At 43.3% G+C, this 15,100-nt stretch overlaps 2 protein-coding genes and 1 pseudogene across 2 annotated transcripts; all 3 read right to left on the bottom strand.

Moving 5' to 3' along the window:
- Positions 1-2,563: 2,563 nt before the first annotated feature.
- Positions 2,564-3,135, bottom strand: LOC131905012 (interferon alpha-13-like; annotated as a pseudogene).
- Positions 3,136-7,925: 4,790 nt separating this feature from the next.
- LOC131905011 (interferon alpha-12-like) lies at positions 7,926-8,498 on the bottom strand. The gene has a single exon (XM_059255980.1). The coding sequence runs from the start codon at positions 8,496-8,498 to the stop codon at positions 7,926-7,928; it is 573 nt and encodes a 190-aa protein (XP_059111963.1).
- Positions 8,499-14,299: 5,801 nt separating this feature from the next.
- On the bottom strand, positions 14,300-14,872 carry LOC131905009 (interferon alpha-12-like). Its single transcript, XM_059255979.1, has one exon. The coding sequence runs from the start codon at positions 14,870-14,872 to the stop codon at positions 14,300-14,302; it is 573 nt and encodes a 190-aa protein (XP_059111962.1).
- Positions 14,873-15,100: the final 228 nt, after the last annotated feature.

The raw sequence follows: 15,100 nt of genomic DNA, 5'->3' as shown, positions 1-15,100 counted from the left end.
TTTCAATGATTTCCTTCCTAGCAACATCAATCTTAAGACACCTGTGGAAACAGGAAGCTGCTGGAGAGCAGGGATGTCAAGAATAAGAGCAATGGCCGTGGTGTCAAAAGGTCTGATTTTATACATCACACTCTAATCCCACAGAGGATAAGTGCATCTCTCAGTGCTCCTCAGAGGAGGTTCTTCTGGCAATAGATGACTGGACACAGACACTTACAAGTGGTTAATGTACAGGGAATAGGTGTCTGAATAAAGACCACTATTGATTTCCTAGCTTCCATAGGGCAGTACTCTTTACACAAGAGCTGGCAGGAAGATGGGGATTCCCAGAGACAGATTCTGACTGTATGAAACAGGGTTTGTAGACACAATATAGTAGCTGCAGGTCCATATTGATAGCAGCTGTGACTGCATGCACAGTCTAAGTATGATACAGATAGATAAAATCCCAGTTTCAAGTAGGGAGCATGTCAGGAAATCCCAGCCCTAGCTGAGGAACTATTTTCATCTGATGGCTGCTGGGAGAGGAAGATTCAGTTATCCTCAGTAATGGGGCCCCTGAGAGGTTGCCCGTGTTCCACTAGATGGCCGTGTATATATGCACCACTGGGGACAGTTAACAAACAGATTCATTGATCCTAGTCCAAGCACAGGGCTGAGCTCCTGGAGATCAGAAGAGAGGGAGGTGGGAACCTACAAGCAAAGGGGGCAGGGAGTCAAGATCATGATGGGGAAAACCACAGAGACAGCTGACTTGAGCTAGTCGGACCTCAGGAACACTGGCCTGACAGCTGGGAGACCTGCATGGGACCCAACTATGCCCTCTGAATGTGACTGAACCTTGTGTGGCTTGATCTCTTGGTGAGGCCCCTTGCAGAGGGACCAGGACTTGTCCCAAGTGCAAGAACTGGCTTTTGGGAGTCCAAACCCTATGCTGGGACACGTTGCTCAGCCTTGAAGCAGTAAGTAGCTATGCTGGAGTTTGTATGCTACACTTTGTTGACTCCCAAGGGAGACCTTCCCTCCTCTCAGGAGTTGTTGGGTGATCGGATTGATGGGCAGAAGTTGAGGAACAGAGAAGGGGAGGGAGGGACAACTGGGATTAGTATGTGAAATGAAAAAAAATTGAAATAAAAGAAAAGATACCAAATGAAATTGAGAGGGATGAACTGTGTCGTTTTAGAAGAATTGCATTTACTTCCCTTGTTAGATTTATTTCAAGGTATGTTTTTGGAGGCCATTATGAAGGAAATTTATCCTGGATAATTCTAAGTTCAAATTGACCCCAGATAGGGTCATGTGGGAAGAAGGGATCTCACCAGGGAAGATGTCTCTACAGAATCGCACTGGAGACCAGTCTCTAAATCATTTTAATAACTGATGACTGCTGTAGGAGTGTCCAGCACACTATGGGTGATCCATCCACTGGGCAGGTGGTCCTGATGAATACTAGAAAACAGGCTGAGCAGGCCTTGAGGCATCAAGGCAGTAGACAGTGTGTTCCTCCAGGACCTCTATATGAGCCACTGTCTTCAGGTTCCTGCCCTGTTGAAGATGCTGCCAAAGCTCTGTCAGTGAAGGAATGTGCTGTGATCTTAAATTATAATAAAACATTTCTACCCCAAAATGCTTTAGATCATGATATTTTGTCTCTTCAATTGAAGCCATCACCAAGACAGGGCTGACACTCCATATTTTTCTTTTATCATGTTTCACTTTTTTAATGGTACGTAGGAAGATCCTCATTTGTTTTGTGCTTTATTTTATTTTGATTTTATGGTATATCTCATTTATGGAATCCAATCCAGTTCATCTGATAGAGGTTTGGAGTCAAATGTTAGTTAGGGGAGGCCAGAGAGGTCGGGGCGAATTGTTGGTCAGGAGGACCAAGGCACAATAGAACACAAGCAAGATGTTCTGGTTTCCTTCTGTACAGCATGCTGGCTATACATCCAGAGGAGTACTATCTAACGGAGAGAAGTAAGATTTTTATCATCAGTGAACAGGAACTACTGGGTGGCTGCATCTACTCACCTCTTAAGTCTAAGCAGCACACATTGCTTCAGTATTATTTCCTACCAAGTCCAGATGTGTTATATTTATGGTGTACAGAATGAGTTTAGAAGCATCAAACAGTTTTCATAAGATTGTGTGGCTGACACGTAAGATTAAGCATGTAGAGTCAAAAATTTATTGAATAGAAGAAATAAGTTAACAATAAAGGTTTGATAATTTAAAAGATATATAAAATTCTATGGTATTAAAAAATAACTAAAATCATGTAGATAGGCAAACAAGCAGAAGAAATAAATAAATAAATAAATAAATAAATAAAATACATAAATAAATAAATAAATAAATAAGCAAACAAACAAATAAAACATCTGAATGAATAGGGCAAATGCCCTTACAGATCAACAAAATATAACCCAATATTAGGATAACTATCCAGGCAAGTTGAATCAATGATGTCAAAGTCAAAGAGTTCTTGGAGAAGGCCAAATCTGAGCAGTGAGGTGCAGGATCCTAGCCAGGGAGAGTCTTCTCCACTTTGGCTCAGGACTTACTCCTTCTCATCAGTCAATCCTGCCAGCAGCTTGGCTGAGGAAGACAGGGCTCTCCTGACTTCTGCTCTGACCACCTCCCAGGCACAGGGACTGTGTTTCTTCTCCTTCAGGTAGACAGTGATCCTGTGGAAGTAGTTCCTCACAGCCACCAGGGAGTCTTCCTGACTCAGAGAATATTCCTGTACCTCACCCGGCTCCATCAAACAGGCACGCAGGTCTTTGAGCTGGTGGTGGAGGCCAGTGCAGAATGTGTTTAGGAGGCTTGTCTCCCAAGCAGCAGATGAGTCCTTTGAGCTGAAGAGGATCAGGACCTGCTGGGTCAGCTCCTGCAGGACAGGGATGGCCTGGGCCTTCTGGATCTGCTGGGCATCCACTTCTACAGAGGGAATGCAAAGTCCATTCTGTCCTTCAGACAGGAGAGAGGGGAGAGTCTCCTCATTTGTGCCAGGAGTGTGGAGGCTCTCTTGTTCCTGAGGTGATGAGTCTGAGGTAGGTCACATCCCAGACAGCAGCTTGACCAGGAGTGCATCACCACCAGGAATGTCAGGAGAGCACAAGGCCTGGCCATTGTGAATGTGGCAGATGCTGCTGGTCCTCTGGGCCCTGTGGTCCTGAACCTTCTCTCTGGGTTCTCTGAAGTCTCTCCTGGCTGGGTCCATGTGTCTTAAATAAGAGAAAGCACTAGTTTCCATTTTCTGATTGCCCTCCCAATACTCTCCCATGTACTTTTCACTTTCTGTCAGTCATTCTCTGCTTGTGTCTGGCCATTTTTTTCCCTGTGTTAAATCTCTCACTTGTAAAGCATAAAACCTTACCTCTAATACTTGGCCTTTCTTGAATTCCATGCTGCAGTTGAATTTTGTGGGTCATAGTTATTTTTTAATAAAGCTACTTGAATTGTAATGTCAATTTTGTTTCCACTAGTTTTTTTGTGATTCTACAGGTGTTATTTAAAACCATGGCACATGTGAAAATCTTGTCTATGTTGGTTAGGGTTGTGAGGTTGACTTATTTTATTCTAGTTGTCTTGATACACTTGAGTTCTTAAGTATATGAAGGATCAAATTTGGTTTGTATTGTATATTATTAGGTAATTATTGAATGACTATTTGGTGGTTAGTATGGCACAATCAACAAGAGCTTCCTGATCAAGACTGATATATTCATGTTGATCCCTGGAACTCACGGTGGGAGCAGAAAACTTATTCATGGAAGTTGTTCTCTCACTCCACATCTTTGCTGCGCACACACACATATGTTCACAAAAACTCATAAAATGTATCATATATGCTTCGGTCTAAGGAAAAGTTTCGACATTATTTTGACACTTTTGGTGTCCTCTGACCTTAAGATGGAAAGGAATGCCGTCTTGGCCTGTAGGTTTCATGAACTCATTAGTGTTCCAGGAGACCATTGGTCTGAATGAAGAACATTCCAGGCTTCTCTGTGTTATAGCTATTGTGACTTCCACTGTTAACAGAGCGTCTCTGAAATTTCTCTCTGTCATGGTCCAATTTTGTCAGCGTTGGGGTTGTGCTTCACAGTGCCTTCAAAGTCAGGATCCATGGATACATCTCCCTTTCTGCCCAATATTCCCATTTGGAGAATTTTTCGACTAATGACAATTACCCAAAATGGAATGCACGTTCTTTCTAGCTGTGTCTGAGTTTAGAGACTGTGATGCCTGGTTCCTGCCTTTTCTCTAAGTGCCCTGTGACTTCTTCAGTGGAGTTTGAGTCGACTCACACCCTCTGTTGCACAGTGGTACAGTGTCCTCAGCCCTCTTCTTGTACCACACTTCTTGAGAATGCTCACCATCCCTTCATGACATCAGCACTCAGACACAGTGTGGTGTTTGCTTGTATTTTGGGGTCATAAGTCCTAGAAGATCGCTGCTCTCACTTCAGTGGATTCATTAGAAAGGCTTTTGTGTTCAGCAGTGAACACATGGCCAGAGATCAGAGTGTCAAGAATCCCCAGATGTCAAGAGCAGAAAACCCTGTGATCTGCAGTGATGTGTGAATGTCCTAGTTTTCATTTGTAAGAGATAAGTATTTGTGATTTTTCCAAAATCTAGTTTTGTGATCAATATCTTTCATTGACTGATTGCTGTGCCTGAAGTTAGGAGGTGGAAATACAGACCAGAAGACACAGTAATAGCAGTGCCTCTGATTGCCTATTAGTTACCTATAAGAAGTTTGGATTTACAGATATTTATGCAATTTTACTGTAGTAGTGGATACTGCACATGCTCTGTCTTTGTCCATTTGAAAATTGAGCAGAAGAGTCTTGAGGGATTTCATCACATAGAAGAGTTTCAGTACTGCCTATGTGTATTATTATTCATTTAATTTTTCTTTTTTTTTTTTTTTTTTTTTTTTTTCGAGACAGGGTTTCTCTGTGTAGCTTTGCGCCTTCCTGGAGCTCACTTGGTAGCCCAGGCTGGCCTCGAACTCACAGAGATCCGCCTGGCTCTGCCTCCCGAGAGCTGGGATTAAAGGCTTGCGCCACCACCGCCCTGCCTTAATTTTTCTATGGTGATGGAGGCTCCATGGCGGATGTCATTTCTGTATTGAATTTTCATTGCATTGAATATTTTGTTTCTTTTTTCCACTTTCCTAGAGAGAAGATACTGACGTTGTTGGTGGCATTGAATTGAAATTGTGGTGTCACTCGAAATGAAAGAAAAAGGAAGTGATGTTTCCCGTTGGGGAGGCAATAGCAACAATGTTAAGAGTTTTCAACCTAAAAGTTCAATAGCATAAAATAAAGTAATTTTACATCAAACCGAGTACATTTTGGAATGTGAACTGTAGAGTCAATGCAATCATACTCAAAATTTCAATGCTTTTCTTCCTGGCAACATCAATCTTAACAGACCTATGGAAACAGCAAGATGCTGGAGAGCAGGAATGTCAAGAATAAGAGCAATGGCTGTGGTGTCAAAAGGTCTGATTTTATACATCACCCTCCTCATCTCACAGAGGATAAGTGCATCTCTCAGTGCTCCTCAGAGGAGGTTCTTCTGGCAATAGATGACTGGACACAGACACTTACAGGTAGTTAATGTACAGGGAATAAGTGTCTGAGCAACGACCAGTGTGGATTTCCTGGTTTCCATAGGGCAGTACTCTTTACACAAGAGCTGGCAGGAAGATGGGGATTCCCAGAGACAGTTTCTGACTGTAGGAAACAGGAGTTTGTAGACACAGTATAGTAGCTGAAGGTCCATGTTGATAGCAGCTGTGACTGCATGCACAGTCTGAGTATGATACAGATAGATAAAATTCCAGTTTCAAGTAGGGAGCATGTCAGGAAATCCCAGCCCTAGCTGAGGAACTATTTTCATCTGATGGCTGCTGGGAGAGGAAGATTCAGTTATCCTCAGTAATGGGGCCCCTGAGAGGTTGCCCGGGTTCCAAAAGATGGCGGTGTACCCATGCACCACTGGCAACAGTTAGCAAACAGATTCATTGATCCTAGTCCATGCACAGGGCTGAGCTCCTGGAGATCAGAAGAGAAGGAGGTGGAAACCTAGAAGCAAAGGGGGGCAGGGAGTCAAGATCATGATGAGGAAAACCACAGAGACAGCTGACCTGAGCTAGTGGGAGCTCAGGGACACTGGATTGACAGCTGGGGGACCTGCATGGGACCCAACTATGCCCTCTGAATGCGGCTGACACTTGTGTGGCTTGATCTGTTGGTGAGGCCCCTGGAAGAGGGACCAGAACTTGTCCCAAGTGCAAGAACTAGCTTTTGGGAGTCCAAACCCTATGCTGGAACACGTTGCTCAACCTTGAAGCAGTGAGTAGCTGTGCTCAACTTTGTATGCTACACTTTGTTGACTCCCAAGGGAGACATTCCCTCCTCTGAGGAGTTGTTGGGTGATGGGGTTGATGGGGGAAAGGTGAGGACCAGAGAAGGGGAGGGAGGGACAACTGGGCTTAGTATGTGAAATGAAAAAAATTGAAATAAAAAAAAAAGATACCAAATGAAATTGAGAGGGATGAGCTGTGTCGTTTTAGAAGAATTGCATTCACTTCCCTTGTTAGATTTATTTCAGGGTATGTTTTTTTAGGCCATTATGAATGGAATTTACCCTGAATAATTCAAGTTCAAATTGACCCCTGATAGGGTCATGTGGGAAGAAGGGATCTCACCAGGGAAGTTGTCTCTACAGAATCGCACTGGAGACCAGTCTCTAAATCATTTGAATAACTGATGACTGCACACTATGTGTGACCCAACCCCTTGGCAGGTGGTCCTGATGAGTATTTAAAAGCAGGCTGAGTAGGCCCTGAGGCATCAAGGCAGTAGACAGTGTGTTCCTCCAGGACCTCTATATGAGCCACTGTCTTCAGGTGACTGCCCTGTTGAAGATCCTGCCAAAGCTCTGTCAGTGATGGAATGTGCTGTGATTTTAAACTAGAATAAAACATTTCTACCCCAAATGCTTTTGATCATGATAATTTGTCTCAGCAATTCCAGCCATCACCAAGACAGGGCTGACACTCCATTTTTTTTCTTTTATCATGTTTCCCTTTTTTAATGATATGTAGGAAGATCTTCATTTGTTTTGTATTTTATTCTATTTTGGTTTTATGGTCTCCCTCATCTTTGGAATCCAATGGAGTCCATCTGATAAAAGTTTGGAGTCAAATGTTAGTTAGGGGAGGGCAGAGAGGTCGGGGGGGGGGAATTGTAGGTAAGGAGGACTAAGGCACAATGGAACACAAGCAAGATGTTCTGGTTTCCTTCTGTACAGCATGCTGGCTATACATCCAGAGGAGTACTATCTCATGGAGAGAAGTAAGATTTTTGCCTTCAGTGAACAGGAACTACGAGATGGCTGCATCAACTCACCTCTTAAGTCTAAGCAGTACACATTGCTTCAGTATTATTTACTACCAAGTCCAGATGTGTTATATTTATGGTGTACAGAATGAGTTTAGAAGCATCAAACAGTTTTCATAAGATCGTGTGGCTGACACATAAGATTAAGCATGTAGAGTCAAAAATTTATTGAATAGAAGAAATAAATTAACAATAACGGTTTGATAATTTAAAGGATGTATACAATTCTATGGTATTAAAAAATAACTAAAATCATGTAGATAGGCAAACAAGCAGAAGAACTAATAAATAAATAAATAAATAAGCAAACAAACAAATAAAACATCTGAATGAATAGGGCAAATGCCCTTACAGATCAACACAATATAACCCAATATTAGGATAACTATCCAGGCAAGTTGAATCAATGATGTCAAAGTCAAAGAGTTCTTGGAGAAGGCCAAATCTGAGCAGTGAGGTGCAGGATCCTAGCCCAGAAGAGTCCTCTCCACGTTGGCCCAGGACTTACTCCTTCTCCTCAGTCAGTCCTGCCAGCAGCTTGGCTGAGGAAGACAGGGCTCTCCTGACTTCTGCTCTGACCACCTCCCAGGCACAGGGACTGTGTTTCTTCTCTTTCAGGTAGACAGTGATCCTGTGGAAGTATTTCCTCACAGCCACCAGGGAATCTTCCAAGCTCAGGGAAGGTTCCTGTACCTCACCCTGCTCCATCAGACAGGCACGCAGGTCTTTGAGCTGGTGGTGGAGGCCAGTGCAGAATGTGTCTAGGAGGCTTGTCTCCCAAGCAGCAGATGAGTCCTTTGAGCTGAAGAGGATCAGGACCTGCTGGGTCAACTCCTGCAGGACAGGGATGGCCTGGGCCTTCTGGATCTGCTGGGCATCCAGCTTCTCCAGAGGGAATGCAAAGCCCATTCTGTCCTTCAGACAGGAGAGAGGGGAGAGTCTCCTCATTTGTGCCAGGAGTGTGGAGGCTCTCTTGTTCCTGAGGTGATGAGTCTGAGGCAGGTCACATCCCAGACAGCAGCTTGACCAGTAGTGCATAAGCACCAGGAATGTCAGCAGAGCACAGGGCCTGGCCATTGTGAATGTGGCAGATGCTGCTGGTCCTCTTGGCCCTGTGGTCCTGAACCTTCCCCTCTAGGTTCTCTGAAGTCTCTTCTGGCTGGGTCCATGTGTCTTAAATAAGAGAAAGCACTAGTTTCCATTTTCTGATTGCCCACGCATACTCTCCCATGTACTTTTCACTTTCTTTCAGTCATTCTCTGCTTGTGTCTTGCTATTTTTTCCCGCCATTTTTGTTTCCATTATTGCTTCCACTTTCAATACTCTCCCTCAACAAACCTTCTGTAGAGTTTATTCATGACAGATACTATTGTTGATACTTATATTACAGATATACCTTTCCTGTGTTAAATCACTCACTTGTAAAGCATAAAACCTTACCTCTAATACTTGGCCTGGAAATTTCTTGAATTTCATGCTGCAGTTGAATTTTGTGGGTCATATTTAGTACTTAATATAGCTACTTGAATTGTAATGTCAGTTTTGTTTCAACTAATTTTTTGTGAGTCTACAGGTGTTATTTGAAAAAATAGCACATGTGAAAATCTTGTCTGTGTTGGTTAGGGTTGTGAGGTTGAGTTATTTTATTCTAGTTGTTTTAATACACTTATGTTCTTAAGTATATGAAGGATCAAATTTGGTTTGTATTGTATATTAGGTATTGATTGAATGATCATTTGGTGGTTATTATGGCACAATCAACAAGAGCTTCCTGATCAAGACTGACATATTCATGTTGATGCCTGGAACTCATGGTTGGAGCAGAAAACTTGTAGCATGAATCTGAAAAAGTTCTTATTAATAAAATAAAACCCGGACCAGATATTGGGGTGAATTCTGGAAGATCAGAGAGACTGAACATGTCATAGCTAACCTCACCTGGCCAACTTCTCAGCTGGTCTTGTTTCCTCAGACTGGATTCTTCTGTTTCCTCATCCCAATGGCTCTCAGCTGAACTACTGCTAGAAGCCTGAAAGCTTAACCAGCCAAATGCCTCTAGTTTCTGGTCCTCTCGCCTTATATACCTTTCTGCTTTCTACCATCACTCCTTGGGATTAAAGGCTCACTTTCTGGGATTAAAGGCATGTGTCACCAGGCTTGGCTGTATCCTTGAACACATGGATTTCTGCCTTTGGAATGCTAGGATTAAAGGCATGTGCTACCACTGTCTATCCTCTATGTTTAATAATGTGGTTGTTCTGTCTCTAACCCCAGTTAAGTTTATTAGGGTGCACAATATTTTGGGGAACACAATACCACCACATTGATTTAGCATGAATTTTAAAAGTTCTTATTAATAAAATCAAACCTGAGTCAGGTATTGGGGTGAACTGGAAGATTAGAGAACCAGAACAAACCACAGCTAACCTCACCTGGCCAACTTCTCTGCTTGGTCTTGTTTCCTCAGACTGGAAGCTTCTGTGTCCTCATCCCAATGGCTCTCAGCTGAACTGCTGTTTGAAAGCCTGAAGCTTAACCAGCTAAAAGCTTAACCAGCCAAAATGCTTCTAGTTTCTGGTCCTCACGCCTTATATACCTTTCTGCTTTCTACCACCACTCATTGAGTTTAAAGGCTCGATTTCTAGGATTAAAGGTGTGTGTCACCATGCCTGCCATTTCCAATGTGGCCGTGAACTCACAGAGATCCAGAGGGATTTCTACCTCTGGAGTGCTAGGATCAAAGGTGTGAGTGCCACCGTTTTCTAGCCTTTGTATCTAGTGGCTGTTCTGTCTCAGACCCCAGATAAGTTTATTAGGGTGCACAATATTTCAGGGAACATAATACCACCAGAAAATCTATTTCATCAAGTTGTTCTCTCACTCTCAATCTTTGCTGCACACACACATATGTTCACAAAAACTCATGAAATGTATCATCTATGCTTTGCTCTAAGGAAATGTTTTGGCGTTATTTTGCCACATTTGGTGTCCTCTGACCTTAAGATGGAAAGGCATGCCGTCTTGGCCTGTAGATTTCATGAACTGTTTAGTGTTCCAGATCATTCGTCTGAATGAAGAACATTCTGGGCTTTTCTGTGTTATAGCCATTGTGACTTCTACTGTTAACAGAGCGTCTCGGAAATTTCTCTCTGTCATGGACCAATTTTGTCAGCCTTGGGGTTGTGCTATACAGTGCCTTCAAAGTCAGGATCCATGGATACATCACCCTTTCTGCCCAATATTCCCGTATCGAGGAGTTTTCGACTAACAACAACTACCCAAAACAGAATGCATGTTCTTTCTAGCTGTGTCTGAGTTTAGAGACTGCGATGCCTGGTTCCTGCCTTTTCTCTAAGTGCCCTGTGACTTCTTCAGTGGAGTTTGAGTCGACTCACACGCTCTGCTGCACAGTGGTACAGTGTCCTCAGCCCTCTTCTTGTACCACACTCCTTGAGAATGTTCACCATCCCTTCATGACGTCAGCACTCACACACAGTGTGGTGTTTGCCTGTTCTTTGGGGCCATAAAGCCTAGAAGATCCCTGCTCTCATTTCAGTGGATTCATTAGAAAGGCTTGTGTTTTCAGCAGTGAACACAAGGCCAGAGATCGGTGTCAAGAATCCCCAGATGTCAAAAGCAGAAGACCCTGTGATCTGCAGTGATGTGTAAATGTCCCAGTTTACATTTGTAAGAGATAAGTATTTGTGGTTTGTCCAAAATCTAGTTTTGTGATCAATATTTTTCATTGACTGCTTGTGTGCCTGAAGTTAGGAGATAGAAATACAGACCAGAAGACACAGTGATAGCAGTGACTCTGATTGCCTATTAGTTACCCAAGAGTTTGGACTTACAGATATTTATGCATTTTTACTTTAGTAGTGGATACTGCCCAAACTCTGTCTTTGTCCATTTGAAAATTGAGCAGAAGAGCCTTGAGGGATTCCATCACATAGAAGAGTTTCAGTACTGCCAATGTGTATAATTATTCATTTAATTTTTCTCTAGTGATGGAGGCTCCATGGTGGATGTCATTTCTCTTTTGATTTTATATTGCATTGAATATTTTGTTTCTTTTTTCCACTTTCCTAGAGAGAAGATACTGACGTTGTTGGTGGCAATGAACTCAAATTGTGGTGTCACTTGAAATGAAAGCAAAAGAAAGGAAGTGATGTCATCTCAGAGGGGAAGCAATAGCAACAATATTGAGAGTGTTCAACTTAAAAGTTCAATGGCTGCGTAATAAAGTAATTTTACATCAAACCGAGTGCACCTTGGAATGTGAACTGAGAGTCAATGCAATCACACTCAAAATTTCAATGATTTCCTTCCTAGCAACATCAATCTTAAGACACCTGTGGAAACAGGAAGCTGCTGGAGAGCAGGAATGTCAAGAATAAGAGCAATGGCCGTGGTGTCAAAAGGCCTGATTTTATACATCACCCTCCACATCTCACAGAGTTTGTGCATCTCTCAGTGCTCCTCTGAGGAGGTTCTTCTGGCCATAGATGACTGGACACAGACACTTACAGGTGGTTAATGTACAGGGAATAGGTGTCTGAGCAAAGACCAGTGTGGCTTTCCTGGTTTCCATAGGGCAGTACTCTTTACACAAGAGCTGGCAGGAAGATGGGGATGCCTGGAGACAGTTTCTGCCTGTAGGAAACAGGAGTTTTTAGACACAGTATAGTAGCTGAAGGTCCATATTGATAGCAGCCGTGACTGCATGTACAGTCTCAGTATGATGGAGACAGATAAAATTCCAGTTTCAAGTAGGGAGCATGTCAGGAAATCCCAGCCCTAGCTGAGGAACTATTTTCGACTGATGGCTGCTGGGAGAGGAAGATACAGTTATCCTCAGTAATGGGGCCCCTGAGAGGTTACCCGGGTTCCAATAGATGGCAGTGTATCCATGCACCACTGGCAAAGGTTAGCAAACAGATTAATTGATCCAAGTCCAAGCACTGGGCTGAGCTCAGAGCCCAGAGGGGGGTGGGAATCTAGAAGCAAAGGGGGCAGGGAGTCAAGATCATGATGGGGAAAACCACAGAGACAGCTCACCTGAGCTAGTCGGACCTCAGAGACACTGGACTGACAGCTGGGGGACCTGCATGGGACCCAACTATGCCCTCTGAATGTGACTGAACCTTGTGTGGCTTGATGTGTTTGTGAGGCCCCTGGCAGAGGGACCAGGACTTGTCCCAAGTGCAAGAACTGGCTTTTGGGAGCCCAAACCCTATGATGAAACACGTTGCTCAGCCTTGAAGCAGTGAGTAGCCATGCTCAACTTGGTATGCTACACTTTGGTGACTCCCAAGGGAGACCTTCCCTACTCTCAGGAGTTGTTGGGTGATCGGATTGTCGGGGGTAGTTGAAGACCAGAGAAGGGGAGGGAGGGGCAACTGGGATTAGTATGGGAAATGAAAAAAAATTGAAATAAAAAAAAGATACCAAATGAAATTGAGAGGGATGAGCTGTGTCGTTTTAGAAGAATTGCATTTACTTCCCTTGTTAGATTTATTTCAAGGTATGTTTTTGGAGGCCATTATGAAGGGAATTTATCCTGGATAATTCTAAGTTCAAATTGACCCCTGATAGGGTCATGTGGGAAGAAGGGATCTCACCAGGGAAGATGTCTCTACAGAATCGCACTGGAGACCAGTCTCTAAATCATTTTAATAACTGATGACTGCTGTAGGAGTGTCCAGCACACTATGGGTGATCCATCCACTGGGCAGGTGGTACTGATGAATATTAGAAAGCAGGCTGAGTAGGCCTTGAGGCATCAAGGCAGTAGACAGTGTGTTCCTCCAGGACCTCTATATGAGCCACTGTCTTCAGGTTCCTGCCCTGTTGAAGATGCTGCCAAAGCTCTGTCAGTGAAGGAATGTGCTGTGATCTTAAATTATAATAAAACATTTCTACCCCAAAATGCTTTAGATCATGATATTTTGTCTCTTCAATTGAAGCCATCACCAAGACAGGGCTGACACTCCATATTTTTCTTTTATCATGTTTCACTTTTTTATGATATGTAGGAAGATCCTCATTTGTTTTGTACTTTATTTTATTTTGGTTTTATGGTATATCTCATTTTTGGAATCCAATCCAGTTCATCTGATAGAAGTTTGGAGTCAAATGTTAGTTAGGGGAGGCCAGAGAGGTCGGGGTGAATTGTAGGTAAGGAGGACTAAGGCACAATGGAACACAAGCAAGATGTTCTGGTTTTCTTCTGTACAGCATGCTGGCTATTCATCTAGAGGAGTACTATCTCATGGAGAGAAGTAAGATTTTTAACATCAGTGAACAGGAACTACTGGGTGGCTGCATCAACTCACCTCTTAAGTCTAAGCAGTACACATTGCTTCAGTATTATTTCCTACCAAGTCCAGGTGTGTTATATTTATGGTGTACAGAATGAGTTTAGAAGCATCAAACAGTTTTCATAAGATCGTGTGGCTGACACATAAGATTAAGCATGTAGAGTCAAAAATTTATTGAATAGAAGAAATAAATTAACAATAACAGTTTGATAATTTAAAAGATATAAAAAATTCTATGGTATTAAAAAATAACTAAAATCATGTAGATAGGCAAACAAGCAGAAGAACAAACAAATAAATAAATAAATAAATAAATAAATAAATAAATAAATAAATAAATAAATAAATAAATAAAAAAGCAAACAAACAAATAAAACATTTGAATGAATAGGGCAAATGCCCTTACAGATCAACACACTATAACCCAATATTAGGAGAACTATCCAGGCAAGTTGAACCAATGAGGTCAAAGTCAAAGAGTTCTTGGAGAAGGCCAAATCTGAGCAGTGAGGTGCAGGATCCTAGCCCAGAAGAGTCCTCTCCACGTTGGCCCAGGACTTACTCCTTCTCCTCAGTCAGTCCTGCCAGCAGCTTGGCTGAGGAAGACAGGGCTCTCCTGACTTCTGCTCTGACCACCTCCCAGGCACAGGGACTGTGTTTCTTCTCCTTCAGGTAGACAGTGATCCTGTGGAAGTAGTTCCTCACAGCCACCAGGGAGTCTTCCTGGCTCAGAGAAGGTTCCTGCACCTCCACGTGCTGCTTCAGACAGGCCTGCAGGTCTTTGAGCTGGTGGTGGAGGCCAGTGCAGAATGTGTCTAGGAGGCTTGTCTCCCAAGCAGCAGATGAGTCCTTTGAGCTAAAGAGGATCAGGACCTGCTGGGTCAGCTCCTGCAGGACAGGGATGGCCTGGGCCTTCTGGATCTGCTGGGCATCCACCTTCTCCAGAGGGAATGCAAAGTCCATTCTGTCCTTCAGACAGGAGAGAGGGGAGAGTCTCCTCATTTGTGCCAGGAGCGTGGAGGCTCTCTTGTTCCTGAGGTGATGAGTCTGAGGCAGGTCACATCCCAGACAGCAGCTTGACCAGTAGTGCATCACCACCAGGAATGTCAGCAGAGCACAGGGCCTGGCCATTGTGAATGTAGCAGATGCTGCTGGTCCTCTGGGCTCTGTGGTGCTGAACCTTCCCCTCTAGGATCTCTGAAGTCCCTCCTGTCTGGGTCCATGTGTCTTAAATAAGAGAAAGCACTAGTTTCCATTTTCTGATTGCCCACCCATACTCTCCCATGTACTTTTCACTTTCTGTCAGTCATTCTCTGCTTGTGTCTGGCCATTTTTTTCTGCCATTTTTGTTTTCATTAT

The sequence above is a fragment of the Peromyscus eremicus genome, chromosome 2 (assembly GCF_949786415.1).
Source record: "Peromyscus eremicus chromosome 2, PerEre_H2_v1, whole genome shotgun sequence".
NCBI classification, from domain to species: Eukaryota; Metazoa; Chordata; class Mammalia; order Rodentia; family Cricetidae; genus Peromyscus; species Peromyscus eremicus.
The sequence above is the reverse complement of the archived record's forward strand: the minus strand, read 5'-3'. Positions and strand labels throughout refer to the sequence as shown.

Excerpts from the sequence above, each read along its gene's own strand:
- LOC131905011 (XM_059255980.1), bottom strand. The coding sequence starts at position 8,498 with ATGGCCAGGCCCTGTGCTCTGCTGACATTCCTGGTGCTTATGCACTAC.
- LOC131905009 (XM_059255979.1), bottom strand. The coding sequence starts at position 14,872 with ATGGCCAGGCCCTGTGCTCTGCTGACATTCCTGGTGGTGATGCACTAC.